Source organism: Sceloporus undulatus, chromosome 4, assembly GCF_019175285.1.
Source record: "Sceloporus undulatus isolate JIND9_A2432 ecotype Alabama chromosome 4, SceUnd_v1.1, whole genome shotgun sequence".
Taxonomy (NCBI): Eukaryota; Metazoa; Chordata; class Lepidosauria; order Squamata; family Phrynosomatidae; genus Sceloporus; species Sceloporus undulatus.
This window is the reverse complement of record NC_056525.1, coordinates 234,506,229-234,524,077: the sequence shown is the minus strand read 5'-3', so window position 1 is coordinate 234,524,077 and position 17,849 is coordinate 234,506,229. Positions and strand designations below refer to the sequence as shown.

The following is a 17,849-nucleotide window of genomic DNA, read 5'->3' as shown; positions in this document are numbered from 1 at the left end:
AAAAAACCACAAACAAATTATATTTGTGTTTAAACCACATACACACACAAACTGTATTCGGTTTTGAATAGTGTGTTTCATTTTAAGTCAAACACAGACACCAATTATATTTTTAAATCTCTCTGTCTCACACACACACAAATCAGATTTTATTTTAAATCTCACAGGGACATATTTTATTTTTAAAATCACACACACATATTTTTTTGTAGAGATCAGGTACACACACTATATATATACACACACACACACACACACATATATATATATATACACAGTATCACAGACCCCAGTGGCTGTCAAGGATGCCTTTCCTAGGGCAAGACTGGCGCTCTCCTGGCCAAACCTGGGTGAAGACTGCCAATGGCTGGTCCAGGTGCCTAGAGGGTGAGAAGGACCCTGGGAGCTACCTGGCTGAGCGGAACAGGTGAGACTGGATGAGAGACCCCTTCATCCCTCTCTTGGCAGGGAGGTTGTCTTGCCTTGCAGGCTTTGCAGCTGTGTCCAGCTTTGTGGCCCTTTGGGGAGCTGGTGGGAGGCCAGGTTATTGGAGATGGAGAAGACACCCAGCCCCTGCCTCCAGGGGGGACTAGAAAGGAGCATCATCTCGTTTGCTCTTGGCAGTGTGTGTGTGTGAGGCTGCCCTCCCAGGGGCAAAGCCCTTAGTGCAATGCTTGGAGGCATCTGTTGTTCACCTTGGGCTTGTTGTGGTGTCACTGTGGGAAGGCAGATCCTCTGGTGTGCAAAGAATTTTTTTGAAAAGAAAAACAGTAAACCCTTTCCAACAAGGAGAAGGCGAAGGGAGAGCCAAACATCTGTTAGCCTCCAAGGAAGGAGTGTTTGCTCAGTTGGATCCACACTGCAGAAAGAATCCGCTTTGATTGCCATGGCTCCATGCTATGGAATTCTGGGAAACGTCTTTTGTTGTGGCACCAGAGCTGCCACAACAAACGACGCTTCACAAAATTCCATAGCATGGAGCCATGGCAGTTAAAGTGGTGTCAAACCAGATTCTTTCTGTAGTGCGGATGCAACCCTCATTACAAGCTTGCATTTCTCTTCCGCTCTACATGTTCAGTGTCTTGCCTTTCTGACTGTCTGAGGGTGCATCTGTTGTTGTTTTTGTTGTTGTTGTTGTTGTGTGCCTTCCAGTCCTTTCTGACTTATGGCAGCCCTCTCACGGGATTTTCTTGGCATGTTTCTTCCCTGTTGACATAATGCAGTGTGACACCACTTAAAGTGCTGTAGCACAGTCTAATGGAATTCTGGGATCTATAGTATCCCAAGGTCTTCAGCCTTTCTCACCGAAGAGTGGTGGTGCCTCACAGAACTACAGATCCCAGGATTCTGTAGGAAAGAGCCATGGCAGTTAAAGTAGTGTCAAACTGCATTGTTTCTACAGTGTTGATGCACCCTAAGATTGCTGTAGGTTGGTGTGGGAAATGGCAAATCTGGCCACTGGAAAGTTATCATTAGATTTTATTTTTAGTATGTATTCTTAGAGTTATTTTCATTAACCGCCTTTGATTCTATGTTAATAAACAGCCCCGGGGATAGCTACCAGCTAGGAAGTGTGTATATGTGCGTGTTGTGTGCCTTCAAGTTGTTTCCAACTTATGTTGACCCTAAGGCGAACCTATCGTGGGGTTTTCTTGGCAAGTTCCTAAAGAGGAGGTTTGCCATTGCCTTCCACTGAGCTGAGAGCATGTGGTTTTCACAAGGTCACCCAGTGGGTTTCATAGCCGAGCTGAAATCGAACCCCAGCCTCCAGAGATGTAGTCTGACACTCAAACCACTGCGCCACGCTTGCTCTTTAATTTGTCTTTACATGTGATTTTGTTTGTAGTTGCTTTAACTTTTTGTAAGTCTCCTCCGTCTCAGTTTTGGGGGGGATTCTTGTTGTTGTTGTATGCCATGAAGTCCTTTCGGACTTATGGTGACCCTACGTCAACCCATAACCCAGTGGGTTTTATGGCCCAGCTGGGAATCGAATCCTGATTTCTAGACTCGTAGTCCAACGCTCAAACCTGTATAATTTTAATAAATAAATTACATTGCCTTGGTCGGTGATTTGTATCTCTGCTCCCAAGGCAATTAAAGAAACATTTGGCCAGGAAGTAACAAAGATGGCTAGAGATTACCTGAGCCTCTAGGAACCTTTAGATGGCAAGCTGAGAGAGACATGATCTTGGGGGCATCATAAAATAATCAGTTTGTTGTAGCATCTGCTTTCGCACACAAGAGTGCACGCTTCATACTTTCCAGTGCATCTTCTCTTCCATCCCTTAGGGTTGCCACTGATCCATAATTGTATTAGATGGACTAAATCTTTTTTCTCGTGGTCACTGTCCAGAGCTAAAAGACTCACAACCAGAAGGATCCTTGTCCTTAGTGCTCATGGATGTGTTGTAGGGGGTTCCTGCGGCAATATGGTTTATTGGTGGTACACATTTTGGTGATGGACTCCGAATGCGAAGGCATGAACAGCGTGTTGCTCTGTTGTACTCCTCCCCTTCACAACAGGATGATGGAGGTGAATGACCGGTTTCATTTTTAAAATCAAGTTTCAAGTGAAGCAATGTGTGTCCCAGCTGTTGTGTAAACAAACCTAATATTCCAGATCGTGACTGCACTCCCTTAACACGGAATGTGTGACCTGTTGTCATGTCCTGTTTGTGTGTGTTGTGTACCTTTAAGTTGATTCCTACTCATGGCAGCCCTAAAAGGAACCTGTCATGGGGTTTTCTTGATAAGATTTGTTCAGAGGAGGTATGCCATGGTCATCCTCTGAGACTGAGGCCTGTTACAGACAGCCAAAATAAAGCTGCTTCAAGACACAGTGGAGGTATGGTGTTTCAATGATGCATGTGTCCTAAGAGTCCAGAAGTTGCACCAAAGCCACGCTCCAGCCCTAAGGACTAGAGTGTGGCTTTGGTGAGGCTTCTGGACTTTTAGGATGCATGCATCATTGAAACACCATACCTCCACTGTGACTCGAAGCAGCTTTATTTTGGCTGTCTGTAACAGGCCTGAGAGAGTGTGACTTGCCCAGGGTCACCCAGTGGGGTTCATGGCCAAGCTGGGAATCGAACCCAGGTCCCCTGGTTCAAACCATTAAACTCAAACCATTAAATGTTGGGTCTCATCATGTCCTCTAGATAAGTGGCAGAAATGTGAAGAAAACGTAATAATGTTGAAGCCAATGGTCATCCTGGGGAACTGTTGGGAGATTCTGGATCAGTAGAAGCAAGTTCTTGACACTGAGTGTTTTTCTTCACACTGTTGGGAGGTTTGTTACTGCAAGATGTAGTGATGGCCACAAATTAAGGATGGCTTTAAAGAGGGATTAAGATAAAAACACTCACAGAAGATAAGGCTACCCATGATTACTAGTCCTGAAGCATTGTGCATTGTTCCCAATATTAGAGTCAGTGTGTCACCAAATACTATTTGCTGTGGACCACCAGCAAAGGAAGGAGTGGGACACCTGCAGGGATCTCTTTGGTCTCTCTGAGAACAGAATGCTGGACTAGGGCTGAATCTGCACTTTTAAAATGTACCATCACTTTAACTGCCATGGCTCAATGCTATGGAATCCCAGGGTTTGTAGTTTGTTGTGGCACCAGAGTTCTCTGACAGAGAAGGTTAAATGCCTCTAAAACTATAACATTGAGCCATGACAGTTAAAGCAGCATCAGACTGAATTATTTCTGCAGTGCAGATGCAGACTAGATCAGCCTTTGGTCTGATCCAGCGTAACTGTTCTTTGCTGCTGTGTACCTTCAAGTAATTTCTGACTTACTGCAACCCTAAGGTGACTCTGTTGTGGAGTTTTCTTGGCAAGATTTGTTCAGAGGGGGTTTGCCTATGCCTGCCTCTTAGGCAGAGAGAGTGTGACTTGCCCAAGATCACCCAGTGAGTTTCATGGCTGACCGGGAACTTGAAACCTGGTCTCTGGAGTCATAATTCAGTGCTCAAATCACTGCACCACACTGGCTCTTTAGAGATGGTTGTTCTTATAGGCGCTTTACAGACCGCCCAAAAAGGGCAGTCTGCTGGCACTGTCATTTGCTGAGCAGAGCCCCAGCGGCCAAACCGCACAACTCCTCTGCGCAACAAAAAAGAAGCTGCAAAATGCAGCTGCTTGTTGCGGTGCAGTAATGGCGCCGCAAGTTGCCAGTGTTGCATTCGCGGCATTTACGCCGCGTGACGTGTGGACGCTAGGCGTCCGCAACATCAAAATGGAGGCACCCATGTAGAACGGGCACCACCATTTTGTACCTGCTCGGTGCGTACTAGGGTTAGGGGCATCCGGAAAGGACACCCCTTTCTAACCCTAGTATGTGTGTGGCACATACTTTTTGCCCATCTGTAATGGGCCATAGTCTAGTTTAGGAACTCCCTATCAATATCAGAAAAATAGCTTGGACACAGGACACCAGATTCCAAGAGATAGAAAGTCAACATCCAGATGAACAAGATGTTAACTGCCTTTGGGAAGCAAACTTTGTATATGTTCAGAAACATGTGTGTTGGTGTTCTTTGTTAACAGGAGCAATACTACTGGAACTTTTGTTTCCACCATCTAATTCTCTGCTCACTCCAGCCCCCAATCCCTGCCAGGTTCTGCTCATACTTTTGCTTTAAACCCTCTCAGGCTGTGTCTACATTGCAGAATTAATGCAGTTTGACACCTCTTTAACTGCCATGGCTCAGTGCTATGGAATTCTGGGGCTGTAGTTTTGTGCGCTATCTAGCCACCTCTGTCAGCTGGCTCTGGTGGCAATACAAACTACAAATTATAGGATTCCATAGGATGGAGTCAAGATAGTTAAAATGATGTCAAGCTGCATTTACTCTGCGGTGTGACAGCAATCTCAGTCTTTGGAGACCCCAGGCCATTTCACACATAGCGTTGCATTATGTTATATGGTAAGCTGATGTGGCACCAGAGCTCTCACAAAACTACAATTCCCAGAATTCCACAGCATTGAACCAGGTTAGTTAAAGTGGTGTCAAACTGAATTCTTTCTGCAGTGTGGATGCAGCCTTGGTCATAGCATATACCTGGAAAAGGTGTCCCTGGGTGTACTGTAATATAATGAGACACATTTTTACTGCTTCAGAGAATGGATATGTCCCCCTCATGAACTTAACTTTTCTTGGGCATCTTGCAGAATAATTTGCACGTCAAAGAAAGACAGATTAGAAAAGGAAGGGTCAACACAGAAGAATGAAATTTAATGTATTTATTCACATACATACACACGAAGCAACCCATAAGCCATTAGTAGGAAGTTTTTTCCATGGAATAAATAGCATGTGCATTATGCGGTTAAATTCTACAAGATTTGTGGCTGACACATAAATATTTTTCCTTCTGTCTGCCTAAAATGCACAGCAAACTATGAGATAATTTAAGATGGATGATTTCTGTACTGAAGCCAACTTAATTTCTAGCTCTTAGGATTCTGAAGCCTCTTGGATGAGCTCACTGTGCATGCAAGAAAATGAGAAGAAGCAGATAAAAACCAGTTTGCAGCTTAGCTTGGGCAGAGTGTTAGAAGTGGAAGTAATGTGATGGCCATCGAGCTCCAATTCCTTTGCACTTGTGTGGCACAACAGTAAACCCCTCTGAACACAGTGGCATTTACTAAAGAAGAAATGTGTGGAGAATTACACTTCCAAGTTTGCAGCACTACGCACATTTACTTGGGAAGGAAAACTTACTGAATTTAGTGGGACTTGTTTCTGAATAAGCATACAGAAGATTGGCACTATATTATCTCCAGAGGAAGTGTGCCAGCAAGAATTGGGCTATAGAAAGTCTCTGTGGCTATTTTGAAGGCTTAATTTCAGTTGTCTGCTCTCCAGGAAGATGCCACTTTAAATAATCTGAGGGTTAGTTCTACATAATAATCAGTGGGTGGTTATTTTGATAAAACACAGCTCTGTGGTAACAAGAAAATGGTATCCCTATTAGTGAAATCTTGTTTAAAAACTTCAAATCAGAGTGATATCTATTTAACTGCGAGCAATCAATACGTACAGTTCAAGTGTCTTCAGTGCATACAATGGTTGCGATGAGAACTAAACAAAATGGTCTCAATCTATTTTTAAACTCTTGAGAGCTCTATTTGTTTAATATGTTTAGTTAAACAAATGTCTCAGTTATAGCAGGGCATTGTGGTTTATTTTATTTGGCATCGGACAGAATGTTGGCCACTTAAGCAGAAATCTGTGCTTGTATGTTAAAGCCTTCCATGCATAAAAGATGAAAGATGATTAAGCAATGCTCACTCTAACCCCAGTATCCTGTCTCTGGCAGGAACTGGTACTGAATGTCACAAATGAGGATGCTTGAATCCATGTCTATCTGATGAAAAGACCAGTGAGAACAAGCAGAAAATGAAACAATAGCTTTGGCTCAGTCTTTTGTCTCAGTATCTTGTCATTTTCTTAGACTATACCCCAAGGGTTTTGCAGTAAAATTAAATGCAAGATGGAATAAGGTCTTAATGTAACTAGGTTATATTGTGAGTAACCCGAGACCCAAGGTTTCTTTTGTCAGGGCTACTTATTAAAAAATTAAAACTTAGTTGGAAACTGAAAAAAGTAAACAGTTCTCGGTTCTTGGAACTAATGACTAAACTAGATCCAACAATGTTTGGGTTATAAACAAATGGCAGCATATGGACAGGGCATGAGGATAGGGAACTAATAATTTCTTTGTCGGTCACATGGAAATTCACTGGTTGCGTAAGCAACCTGTCTATATATATCTTGTCGTCATTGTCGTCCCCCCACACCCTTGAATAATACTCCTGCAAGACCTTTTTCCATAAAAATATCCCATCCCAAAGAAATAGAAAATGTAGATTTGCTGCAAAGGAAATAACTGTATTCCTGTGTACATTTAAAAAAAAAAACTGGCTAAATGTGCAGACTAGCACAGGAGAGTGGTAAGGCACATAGCTGCCAGTTTTTTAAAAGAATCAAATAAAAGATACATGGAATTTTAGGAGTGGGGGAAATTTGCCTGGCTTGCTGGATATTTGTCCAGCTGAGCACAGGACTGAAGGTTGTCCAGCCTTGTTATAAAAAGGAAGGGAGTGTTGTGCTCATGACAAATCGAGAGCATGGTAATGTTAGTTTTTGGACTACAGCTCCCATTTGGCAGAGTCAAGGTATAATCCAAAAACATAGAAGACCCATCAGAGTGCATGCTAGTTTTCTTTGCACAGAAGATTTTAATGGGTTGCATTCAAACATGTTGCTGTCCCTGAGTATGCATGGAAACATAACTTTTTTGGACCACATTTCCTAGAATCTTTCCAATGCTGGGTAGAGATTTGGGGGCTCTGATTTGAAGAAGATTCTTCTCTTTCACAAAAGTCTGAATCGGATGCAAATTGTTCACAGCACTTTCAGAAAACTTCTGTGAGATATATGTGACTTTCTGGCAGTGTTGACTTTAAGATTCCTTTAGATGAGATGCTTTCAGGGTGCTGTGAGCTCACATCTTTGTCACTATCTCCATAATCTGTTTGCTCTTTCCTTCTGGATCCATTCCACATTAATTGCAGACTGGTACTTCTGTCACTGTTTGTTCAGAGAGGGCAAAAAAGTGCGTAGTAAAAATGAAGTGGAGGAATAGCTAGGCTCCAGAGATTTAACAATGTGTCCACTGATGTAATGTGGTCCTTGGCCTATGTCCAGCCATGCCAACCTTGACCCTGGTCAAGAGAAAAATCCTTTACCTCTACAGTATAAATTTACTGCTTAGCCTCTCAAGACTGTTTTCTCTTAACAAGTTCCAGGTCTTATCACATGCTATTAAGCAACGGAGTAGGGTTGAATCATCTGATCCAGTGACATTTCTATGTCCTAGTAACATAGCCAAGTAAACAAAGATACAGTTTCTATTGAAGATAAGGAGTGAGGTGGCTTTTGCTTTGGGAAAACACGGAGAGATGGGATGGGGGAGGGTGATGCCTCCTTAGATAACACTTTGTCACTCTAGCTCCTTTGGACTTCAGATAGCAGCTGTTATCTTCAACAGCCCTCCCTTACTACACTATTGAGTGGATGTCTTGCAGACCAAATGTTGATTACTTCAGAGGATTTTGGCATATTTATACCTATGATCTCTGTACCTTTTTGGATGTACTGCCTGAACATAATGCATTTCTGAATTGGCAAGCTCAAACTGTATTATGTTAGCCTGAACATCTTAAGTAACATTTGTGTTGCACTTGTGGCATTAACTAATAGCTAATGTGGTTCTTTCAACAAATGCCCAGTAGAGAGCTAAAAATAAACTAAGGTACCAGATACTTTAAATTCTAGGACCTGTGTCTTAATTCAGAGCCTTTATTCTAGAACCTGTGTCCTGGTCTAGGACCTTTTTTCTGGGACCTGGACTTTGCCCAGAAGCATGGCATTGTTAGTTTGTTACTACAAAAGCAAGAGGTCTTGTATGGAGTAAGAGCCTAGTATATACAGTAGGCTTTCCATATCCACAGATTTTTTTTTTTATCCACTGATTCAACCACTCACAGCTTGAAAATATTCAAATATATATATACACTCGTCCCTCCCAGTTCGTGGACTTGGAATTTGCGGTTTTGGTCCTTCACGGACGGCAAGCAAGGAGGGACAAAATGGGGCATGCGCAGGAGCACACTCCCATTATGACCAATGAGGCTTGATTAGCTGCGATATTTCCAATTTGCAGGGGTTGGGGTGGAACAGATCCCCCACAAATTGAGAAGAACAAATGTATATATATTTGAATATTTTTGAGCTGTGAATGATTGAATACACACACATACGAAAATAAACAAACTTTGATTTTGCCATTTTATATAAGGAACACCATTTTACTATGCCATTGTATTTAATGGGGCTTGAGTATCCATGGATTTTGGTATTCATGAGAGGTCCTGGAACCAAACCCCAGCAGTTAAGAAGGTCCCACTGTATATCCACTTTTGCACTTATGCATTATAATGGGAAGGGCATACTATTGGTTAAGTATCTCAAAATACGTCCAAGGGATCAGGATTCATTTGTCCAATTCTGCATTCTTGAAGAACACTGAGTTAAATCTGAAGCTATATATATTCAAAAAGAAAAGTTGAACTTTCAAAATGTATAGGTTATGCAGATTTACATATAGTTGCTGATTTTACATAATTGGTCAAGCAAGTGGAGAAAACAACAACAACTACACAGAGCATCAAAGACTTATTTTCCCTAATAGTTAGAAATTCAGCATTACACTATACCTCAGCCTACCTTACCTTCTGAAATTTTATTATGCATTACCTTTCATGCTGAGTTGTTGTTGTTTTCCAACTTTAAGGACTAGAACCTAAGAGGTGATATGATAGCCCTGTTTAAATATTTGAAGGGATGTCATATTGAGGAGGGAGCAAGCTTGTTTTCTGCTGCTCCAGAGACTAGGACCCGGAACAATGGATGTAAGCTCCAGGAAAAGAGATTCCACCCCAACATTAGGAGGAACTTCCTGACAGTAAGGGCTGTTCGACAGTGGAACAAACTCCCTCAAAGTGTAGTGGAGTCTCCTTCCTTAGAGGTCTTCAAACAGAGGCTGGATGGCCATCTGTTGGGGATACTTTGATTGTGATTTCCTGCATGGCAAGGGGTTGGACTGGATGGCCCTTGTGGTCTCTTCCAACTCTACGATTCTATGATTCTATGATTCTGACCTTAATAAACATAGAGTGCTAAATTTTATGCTCAACATACCCATTTTTTGAATACACAACATTAATTTCAGAATGTACAAAGTCCCAGCTAGAACTTCAATGGGCTTTGACCAGATTATGTGACCATAATGTTATTTTTAAATATTTATGGCTGCATCAACACATACACTTTGTGCTTTGCCTAAAGTGCTGTTTCTCCCAACTTTCTCCTAACATTTCTCAGAATTTATGCAATCTGAAGTACAAGACCCAAATATTTATGATACTGTTCCAGGGTTCTGGAGTTTTCACAAGAAATCCCCCTTTTCTTGCATTCTCTCACCATTCTTTTCCAGCAACAGATGCCCCAAGAGCCCCTAGTTTGGAGTATCTTGAATGTTAAACATTTCTTACATGTTATTGGCATTTATGACTTTTACATTGGCTGGTGTGTGACATCTCTCTGTTGGACAGAGTAGAAGGACAAGTCTCTCTCTTTTGTTTTTTTTAGTTTTTGGTGGTCAAGAGTGACACTTAATATACATCCATAATTTGAGCAGGAGTTTCAGCAGCAGAGTCAGTTGTCTGAAGGATCTTATTACTAATGCAAGAGGGAATCTGATACAGTATCTTTCTCCAGCAGAGGGTTTTATTGTGCTTACATATCTTTTTAGACAAGCTTTTAAAATGGTTTATGATCCAAGCATCGCATTCAGAATGCTGAAACAGATTGCTATGTAAATAATAACATTTGAAACATACAGCCAGGAAACTATAGATGTAATTTCCTTGCAGTGCTGTTCTCCTGGCACAGTAGTTCTGCTCCATCTGAAAGAGGAAAAAAAAAAACCTCCTATTAATATGGCTTGCATGTGTTCATTTTCACGGTGATTGTTCAAAACCACTAACCTAATGTTGCTGTCAGTTTGTATATTTACAAATGTGTATGTTGGACACAAAGCTCCCAAATACAGCTGCAGTTAAAATTTGTAATCGTAGCTGCATCTGCACTGCAGAAATAATGCAGTTTGATACTGCTTTAACTGCCATGGCGCCGTCCTATAGAATTGTGGGATTTGCAGGTCTCAGATATTTAGCCACCTGTATCAGAGAGCTTTGTGCCGCAACAAACTACAATTCCCAGGCTTCCATAAGATGGAGCTATAACAGTTAAAACGGTGTCAGACTGCGTTAATACTGCAGTGTGGCAACAGCCTCTCTCACTTAAATGACTGCTCATACTTGAAATGCAAAGCTAGTAGAAAGTATCACTGAAAAATACTACAGTGGGCCCTTGGTATCTATTGGAGTTTGGTTGCAGACACACACACCCTGTGGATACAAAAGTCAGTGGATACTCAAGCCCCATTATATAGAATGAAATAGTGTCCCTTACATAAAATGGCAAAAACAAGATTTGCTTCTTGGAATTTTTTGAGGGGAAAATATTTTCAAGCCATGGATAGTTTAATCCACGAATGCAGAATCCGTGGATACTGAGGGCCAACTGTACAAACTTTAATAAGCAACTACAGAGATGTTTGTTTGTTTTTTATCTCAGGTTAGTTGAGGGTAGATCTTAGGGGCATTAAATAAAGGATTTAAAGGATAGAGCAAAGGAAAATGATGCCAAAAAACTTACCATACAAAATCCCATCAGGCATAACTGTTTTTGCTCACACTACATGTGGGATGGATGGGAGAGTAAAGGGGGAGGGGTTAAATGCTTCCAGAACAGTTTATATTCTTGCCATTCCCAGAGGATGGTTCCTTTTTTATATAAGAATTAAAATACAGTACTTACAGTACTTACATTGACCCATGGATAAGTCAGCTCTGTTTTTTGGGCAAATTTTTTGACTAAAACTTCTAGATTTAGACATGATTATATACAGTACATCTTGCTCAACGTTAGGCTGCTCAAGCTTTGTTTCCAACACTGCATTACTTGTAAACCTTCAAGCAAAGTGTGAATAACAATTTGCAGATGCATGAAACCTGATGCATGTATCCGGGCCTGGAGATGTTTGCAGTTACAATCTAGGCATGAGACAAGCAGGAAACCATGACATCAGATGAGCAGGAGGAGGTGAAAGAAAAGGGAAAGATGCTACACAGAGGTCATGAGTACCATTGTGCAACTGCCACTTAATTATGGGTGTGATTACATACTAGTCTGATTTTCACCAAGGCAGCCTAGAAAACTGCAATTATCTGTTGTATCAGACACCATCCTCTCCAGGTGGGAGAATTTCCTGGATATGTGAAGTGTCTGCAGAAAAGGAAGTGCTCATGATCCTACCCATTCGTAACTAGTGTTTTTTAAAATGATGGGAGAAATGCTTTCATACCAGAGTAGGAATTATATATCTTTCCGGATGTTGTTAGACTACAGCTTCCAGCATTCTTCATCTGGGCTATGCTGCCTCAGACTGCTGGGGGGTTGCAGTTCAACAACATCTGAAAGGCTACATGATTCTCACTACTGCTTCAATTTTTAAAACAAAATCCCGGTCCAAATGTGTACATGGCTGTATGGCAGGGGGGATAATGAAGAAGTACTTTCTGTACTACTGTTACCCGTGCCAATAGGTTTTGTAGGGGAGGGTGTCTCCTTGGTAGTCTGCTAATCATATGATATTTTATTGGGAAATTGGGCCTTTCTTGTTCTGTACTGGATTAAAAAAAATGAACATTGCACAAACGGTGTGCAAGATACCTAACAGAAAAATAGGCCCCTTAAGGAGTTTGTGGTCTGATCAGACAATTGAAGAAAATAGAGATAGATCAGGGGACAGTGATTGTGAGCAAAAGTTGTTGCAAGAATCGAACAGTTTTGTCAGTGTGGGCATTAAAATGCTGAAGAGAATAACCCAAAGGCCATGATTTAAAAAGTAGGTGTCAACCAGAGCTGGGGGGGAATTTACTTGTGTTGTATGGCAACTCTCAGAACTCCGCGCAGAAAGTATGGCCAGTTGCCATGCCAGATTGAGGTTCCTGGGAGATGTAGTCTAAATAAATAAATAAAAGGATGTGGCAAGCACCATCTACCTGTTCCTAGAAGGAATTCTGTGCATCAGGGACAGGAGAAGATGGGAGAATAAATGGTTTTGCTTTAAGTAAGACTCTTGGCCAACCAGGAACACCTAGGTCTCAAGGAACAGGTAGATAATACGCAGGAAGGATGGAAGATAAATGACATGGATCAGTGGTTCTCAAATGGTGGGGCAGGACCCCCAGGGTAGTGTGAGAGTTGCTCAAGGGAGGTCCTGATTCTTCTTTTTCCTCTTCTTCCCAAACTTTGTAATGTGTAAAATTTACACATGTGCTGAATTAAATATTGAATTTGCTTAAATAAAACTGTTCCAATTTGAATGATGTTATTTCTTTATACAATGTTAAAATGTGAAAATACATTAATGTGCAAATTAAAATACGCACACTAAATAAAATATTTTTATTCATATACTACATTGGAATGGGGCAATGTCCGCATGTTAGATGTAAAGGGGAAGTCCCAATGGTAAAAGGTTTGAGTACCACTGACTTAGATATAACCTTATGGATCAGCTTTCCACAGTGGACTATACCCAAGCTAATTACATTGACTTGTCAAGAGTACCAACCAGATTAAGAATAGCATGTATGATAGGACAGGAAATTCTACAAGACAGAAGCTATCACTGATTAAGCTTTTGTTGCTTCTTGTCTTTGATGATCTCAGCTGAATGGATGATGGAAGCTGGGCCATACCTGAAGATCTTAAAGTGTAGGAGGGAGTTACTAGAAGACAGATATTTAGAGCTGCATCTTTAGAGCTCAGGTGCAGAATCTGTAGGCTGTATGTAGTCTTTCAGGACAGTGTCACTTAGCCCTTGGCCTAATCTCATCTGGGTTGGCACAGATGAGGGAGAGTTGGCACCAAGAGTGAGGGAGAACATGATACCAACCATGCCTACTTTTGGCTATGGGTTTACCCACCATCAGTTGTGGCACCCAGTTGAGTTTTTTAGTGTACCAGTAGCCCTTCATAGGGAAAACCAAAACACTTCCCCATCTTACTTTAGAAGTTAAAAAAAAAAACACCATAACAGCCATAACTCAGAAGCTGGCCAAGAAGTTAATAGGTAGCCCGTAAAATTTTGCATCATGTGTAAATTTAGCTGTCAGTGTTTGTGTTCAGATCTCCTCTTAATGCTGGGGGTGGCAGGGATGTAGCCGGGGGGGGATCTGGGGGTCCGGACCCCCCCCCCTTCCATTAGAAAAATGAATGATGTGTGCTGCTGCGCTGCCGCACTCAAGCCCCATTATAATGGTGGCACTTAGTCTGGACCCCCCCCTTCCTAAAATCCTAGCTACGTCCCTGGGGGTGGGGAGAGAGATTATCCAGATTTCAGAATAGATTAAAATCTCCCTTTCTTGTGTTATCCCCAGTTACTGCAGAAAAGAAGACTACAATAAGGAGAACATTTTCAACAGCCTGAACTGTGACGTTGCCGCAAAGAAGAGAAAGAAGGACCAGCTGAACAACAAAACAAGGATTCAGTGTAAGACTTTAGCCAAGGAGATGCAGTATTTAAAAAGCAGAACAATAAACAACTATGTTTGGTGAAGGGAGCCCACCCTTCTCACACAATGAAATGACCTCTGCAGCAATTCCAAAAGTCTCTGGAGAGAGTTTGCCCTCCTCTTTTGACCTTAGCTGGAAAACTTGGATCCATTGCAAGGTGGAGACTTATGCTTAGAATAATGATGTTTGCTCAGTGCTTTAGTACTTCTAGTATTCACATTTTTGTCATTTGTATTTGGCAGAGGAAGAATAATATTTCCAGTTCCATTTTTTATTTTTTTCATTCAAACAAAGTTTTCAATTTCTCTTTCTGCTCCTCCTCCATATGCTTGCATCCTTAGAGTCTGACTTGGATCTCTTGCTTAGGTCTGGTTCTTTAAATGTATACCCTGAAAAGCTCAGGATTGCTTCTGTGTAAAATATTTAGTAAGATAAATTCTTTCAAGGGAATGATCCTTGTATGAGCCCCAAAAGGAGAGTGTAGAATAGGAAGCGAGATACTTGAAGAGGCAGACTAAGGCAATTCCAGATCAGAATGATGGAGCCATATTTAAACTGGTTGGTTAGTACAGTAACTTAATTCAGCTTGGTTCCTCCTTAAAACAATAGGGCTTCAGTCTTGAGAACTCCTTTATATAGATTTCAACAGGATATAAATACAGTTAGCTTAATCTGAATACCAGGCAGAGTTTAAATTGTGCTACAGCTCAAATTTGGGATGTGTGTTCATGATTAATAATGAACATGGCAAGCATTAATAAAGAAGAGTTCTGAATATGTGCTAAATAGGCTTGAATACTAATCCTGTTTCATCCCCATAAGAAGCAATGCTTGCAAGGCAGATAGACTGGCTTTAAGGCAGGGGCCAGTACTTATCTCTTTCTCCTCCACTTCATTTTTTAAAATACTGACCACAATTAAAATGGTGGGTCTCTATCTATGGCCTGGTTTGGACTTAATGCAAAACTGTGGTTTAGTGTTGTATGCATTCGTGCTGAGCCTATGTATTTCCCCCTCTCTTTATCTCTGGTGTGGCCACAGAATGGAGATTGGAAGTTTTTGTTTCTGGGTTGAACTAACAACAATATCCACACCCTACATTATGGTTAATCATAACTATTGGTTAGTGGAGAATTCAGTATGATAAATTATAGATTGTTTCCCTAAACCATAGTTCAGTTTAACTACAGTTTGGATATTGAACTGAACTACAGTTAGTTTAAAATGGTTGTGGTAGCTTCCATTCTCTTTGTGGACTTCTATGAAGGAAGCTTGTGTGTCTGAAACTACCTAGTGTTGTTGTGGTGGAGTCTTTGTGGTGGTTCAGTTCTGATATTTAACCCAAATTTGTAAGATTAATAACCAAAACATATTGGTTTTCTCACCACCTGTTTCTCACCTCTGCTAATATTTGGCAAGTCTGGTCTTCTTACATCTTGACAGTTGGGAAGATACTGAAATAGCAACACACGATATCCTCAGCTGAACCACATATAATTTCTGATACCATGGTTGCTCTTATAAATGTGAAGAATTTGGAAGCAAACATAATCAGTTATGCTCCTGTTGCATAAGACTTGCTACAATCCAGAGAAAACAAACAGAACGAAGCCATTTAGGATGCTCTTAGAATTTATATGATTTTAAATAAGGAAAAATTATTTGTGTTTGAACAGATATTCATCAAGAAAAGTGGATTTATGTGCACAAAGGAAGCACAAAAGAAGTGAGTATCCATTGTTATTTTAAACAGTGCAGTTTTGCCTAAAATAGCTTCTGTTTATCCATAGCCAGAATGACTTATAACTGAGCAAAGTCATTCTAATACAATGACTAACACTAATATATATTATTGCAGGTGCTGGCTTTGATTGGTAAATCTCAATTAGCTTGAATTCTACTACCTTGTCAACTGCTATTCATATTTAATAAGATTGTAAAGGTGTAAGAACTGTTCCATTTCAGACTGCTGACAAGAAACAGCATGCTTAAATTCTTCATATTCTATAATCTCCCTATCTACTTCATAAAGAGACAATTTTTGATGGGAGTTAGAATATAATGCAGTGCCCCCACTTATATTCTGAAGTGGGATAGTTCCAAGACGGCTATGCCATGTGATTTTGCTGTATAAAATGAATACCCAAATGGTTTTCTGCTGCTATTTTAAAAGTATTTCCTGCCCTGAAAATTTGTGAGAGACCTTTGTGGAGAATTTGAAGGTCAGAGGAAAGGAGAGTGACAAAGGTCTAATCTGCATCGAAGAAATAATGCCGTTTGACACCACTTTAACGACCTTGGCTCAGTGCTATTGATTTCTGGGGTTTATAGTTTTGTGAAACATTTAGCCCTCTCTGTTCAGGGAGCTCTTGTGCCACAACAGACTACAAATCCCTGGATTCCATAGCATTGAGCCATGATAGTTGAAGCGTTGTCAAACTGCATTATTTTTGCAGTGCAGATTAGACCCAAGAGAGGGGCAGAGTCTAGTTGCAGGTGTTTCATTTTGTGGGATCCAAGGCTCTAGTGATCTAAGCAGGGACCCAGTTCCTTTGAAATGCATTAGAATCAAGATTCTCCTGCAGTATTAGCTTCAGGCCATCTGCTCACTTGGTTTTCTTCAGAATCCCTCAAATACAGATAAATCAAATTTTTGTTTTTTCTCATGTTTTAGCGCCATGGCTACTGCACCCTGGGAGAAGCTTTCAATAGACTGGATTTCTCAAATGCCATTCTGGACTCCAGACGGTTCAACTATGTTGTACGGGTGAGTGTAAGAAGTAGTTTACCCCACTAAAGCATTGTAGATGCGGCTCTCAGACAGTCCATGAAGGAGAAGAATGTGAATATACAAAAGTGTCTTCATATTATAGGCAACTACAACCTTTGGCCTCTGTGAGTCCTGCTGTTGGGCTGCAGTTTGGTAAAAAGTGCTAAAAAGTACATTAAAAAATTCAAACCAGAAAAGGGCTTTGGGAGTGGCTGTGTGTGGCCTGCAGGGTGGACTTTTCAGACCCACTGTGTTGATCCTAGACAAAGGATGGGCAGAAGGTGATTTACAGTAGACCAGCAAAGATATTTTTACTCCCAGATGTTTAACCAAAAAAAAGTATACACTCCAAATTGTACTGCTAAAATAAAGACATCTTGCGGTAACGAGGAATGTATTTTGTTTTTGTTTGTTTGTTTGCTTTTTGTTTTGTTTGTTTTTGCAAGGAAGGACTACATGCTCCATTTGTTTTAGTTCCACTTGGATAATCTCAGGTTTCTACAGTGGGATAACCTCACAAAGCCTAAACTCTGTCCTGCCTTGCTTTAAGCTATGATTATAACTTAAACTAGTGAGCTTCATCGGAAGCCAGCTTCATAAACCATGGTTTGAAATTGGCTTGTTTCAGCTAGGGGGAGGTAGTAAGCAGCAGGCATAAAGGGGCAGTGTACTTTCATTTAAGGTGAAACATAGTGCATTAGACCTAAATATATGTAGAGTGGTGCAGCGTGTGAAGGTAACTGAAGAGGCACCTTGTGCAAGAGATGAATGAAATGGGTAGCTGTGTTAAAGTGTG

The 17,849-nt window shown here is 41.0% G+C and overlaps 1 protein-coding gene across 1 annotated transcript in view; it reads left to right on the top strand.

Annotated features, from left to right (window-relative positions):
- The first annotated feature begins 254 nt into the window (after nucleotides 1–254).
- The window catches only part of FBXO32 (F-box protein 32), a 36,682-nt gene continuing 19,087 nt past the window's right edge, over nucleotides 255–17,849 (top strand). The window contains exons 1-4 of the mRNA XM_042461880.1: nucleotides 255–427; nucleotides 14,148–14,260; nucleotides 15,960–16,009; nucleotides 16,958–17,050. Coding sequence (XP_042317814.1) covers nucleotides 306–427; nucleotides 14,148–14,260; nucleotides 15,960–16,009; nucleotides 16,958–17,050 — 378 coding nt within the window. The 5' untranslated portion in view covers nucleotides 255–305. The remainder of the gene's footprint in view (nucleotides 428–14,147; nucleotides 14,261–15,959; nucleotides 16,010–16,957; nucleotides 17,051–17,849) is intronic.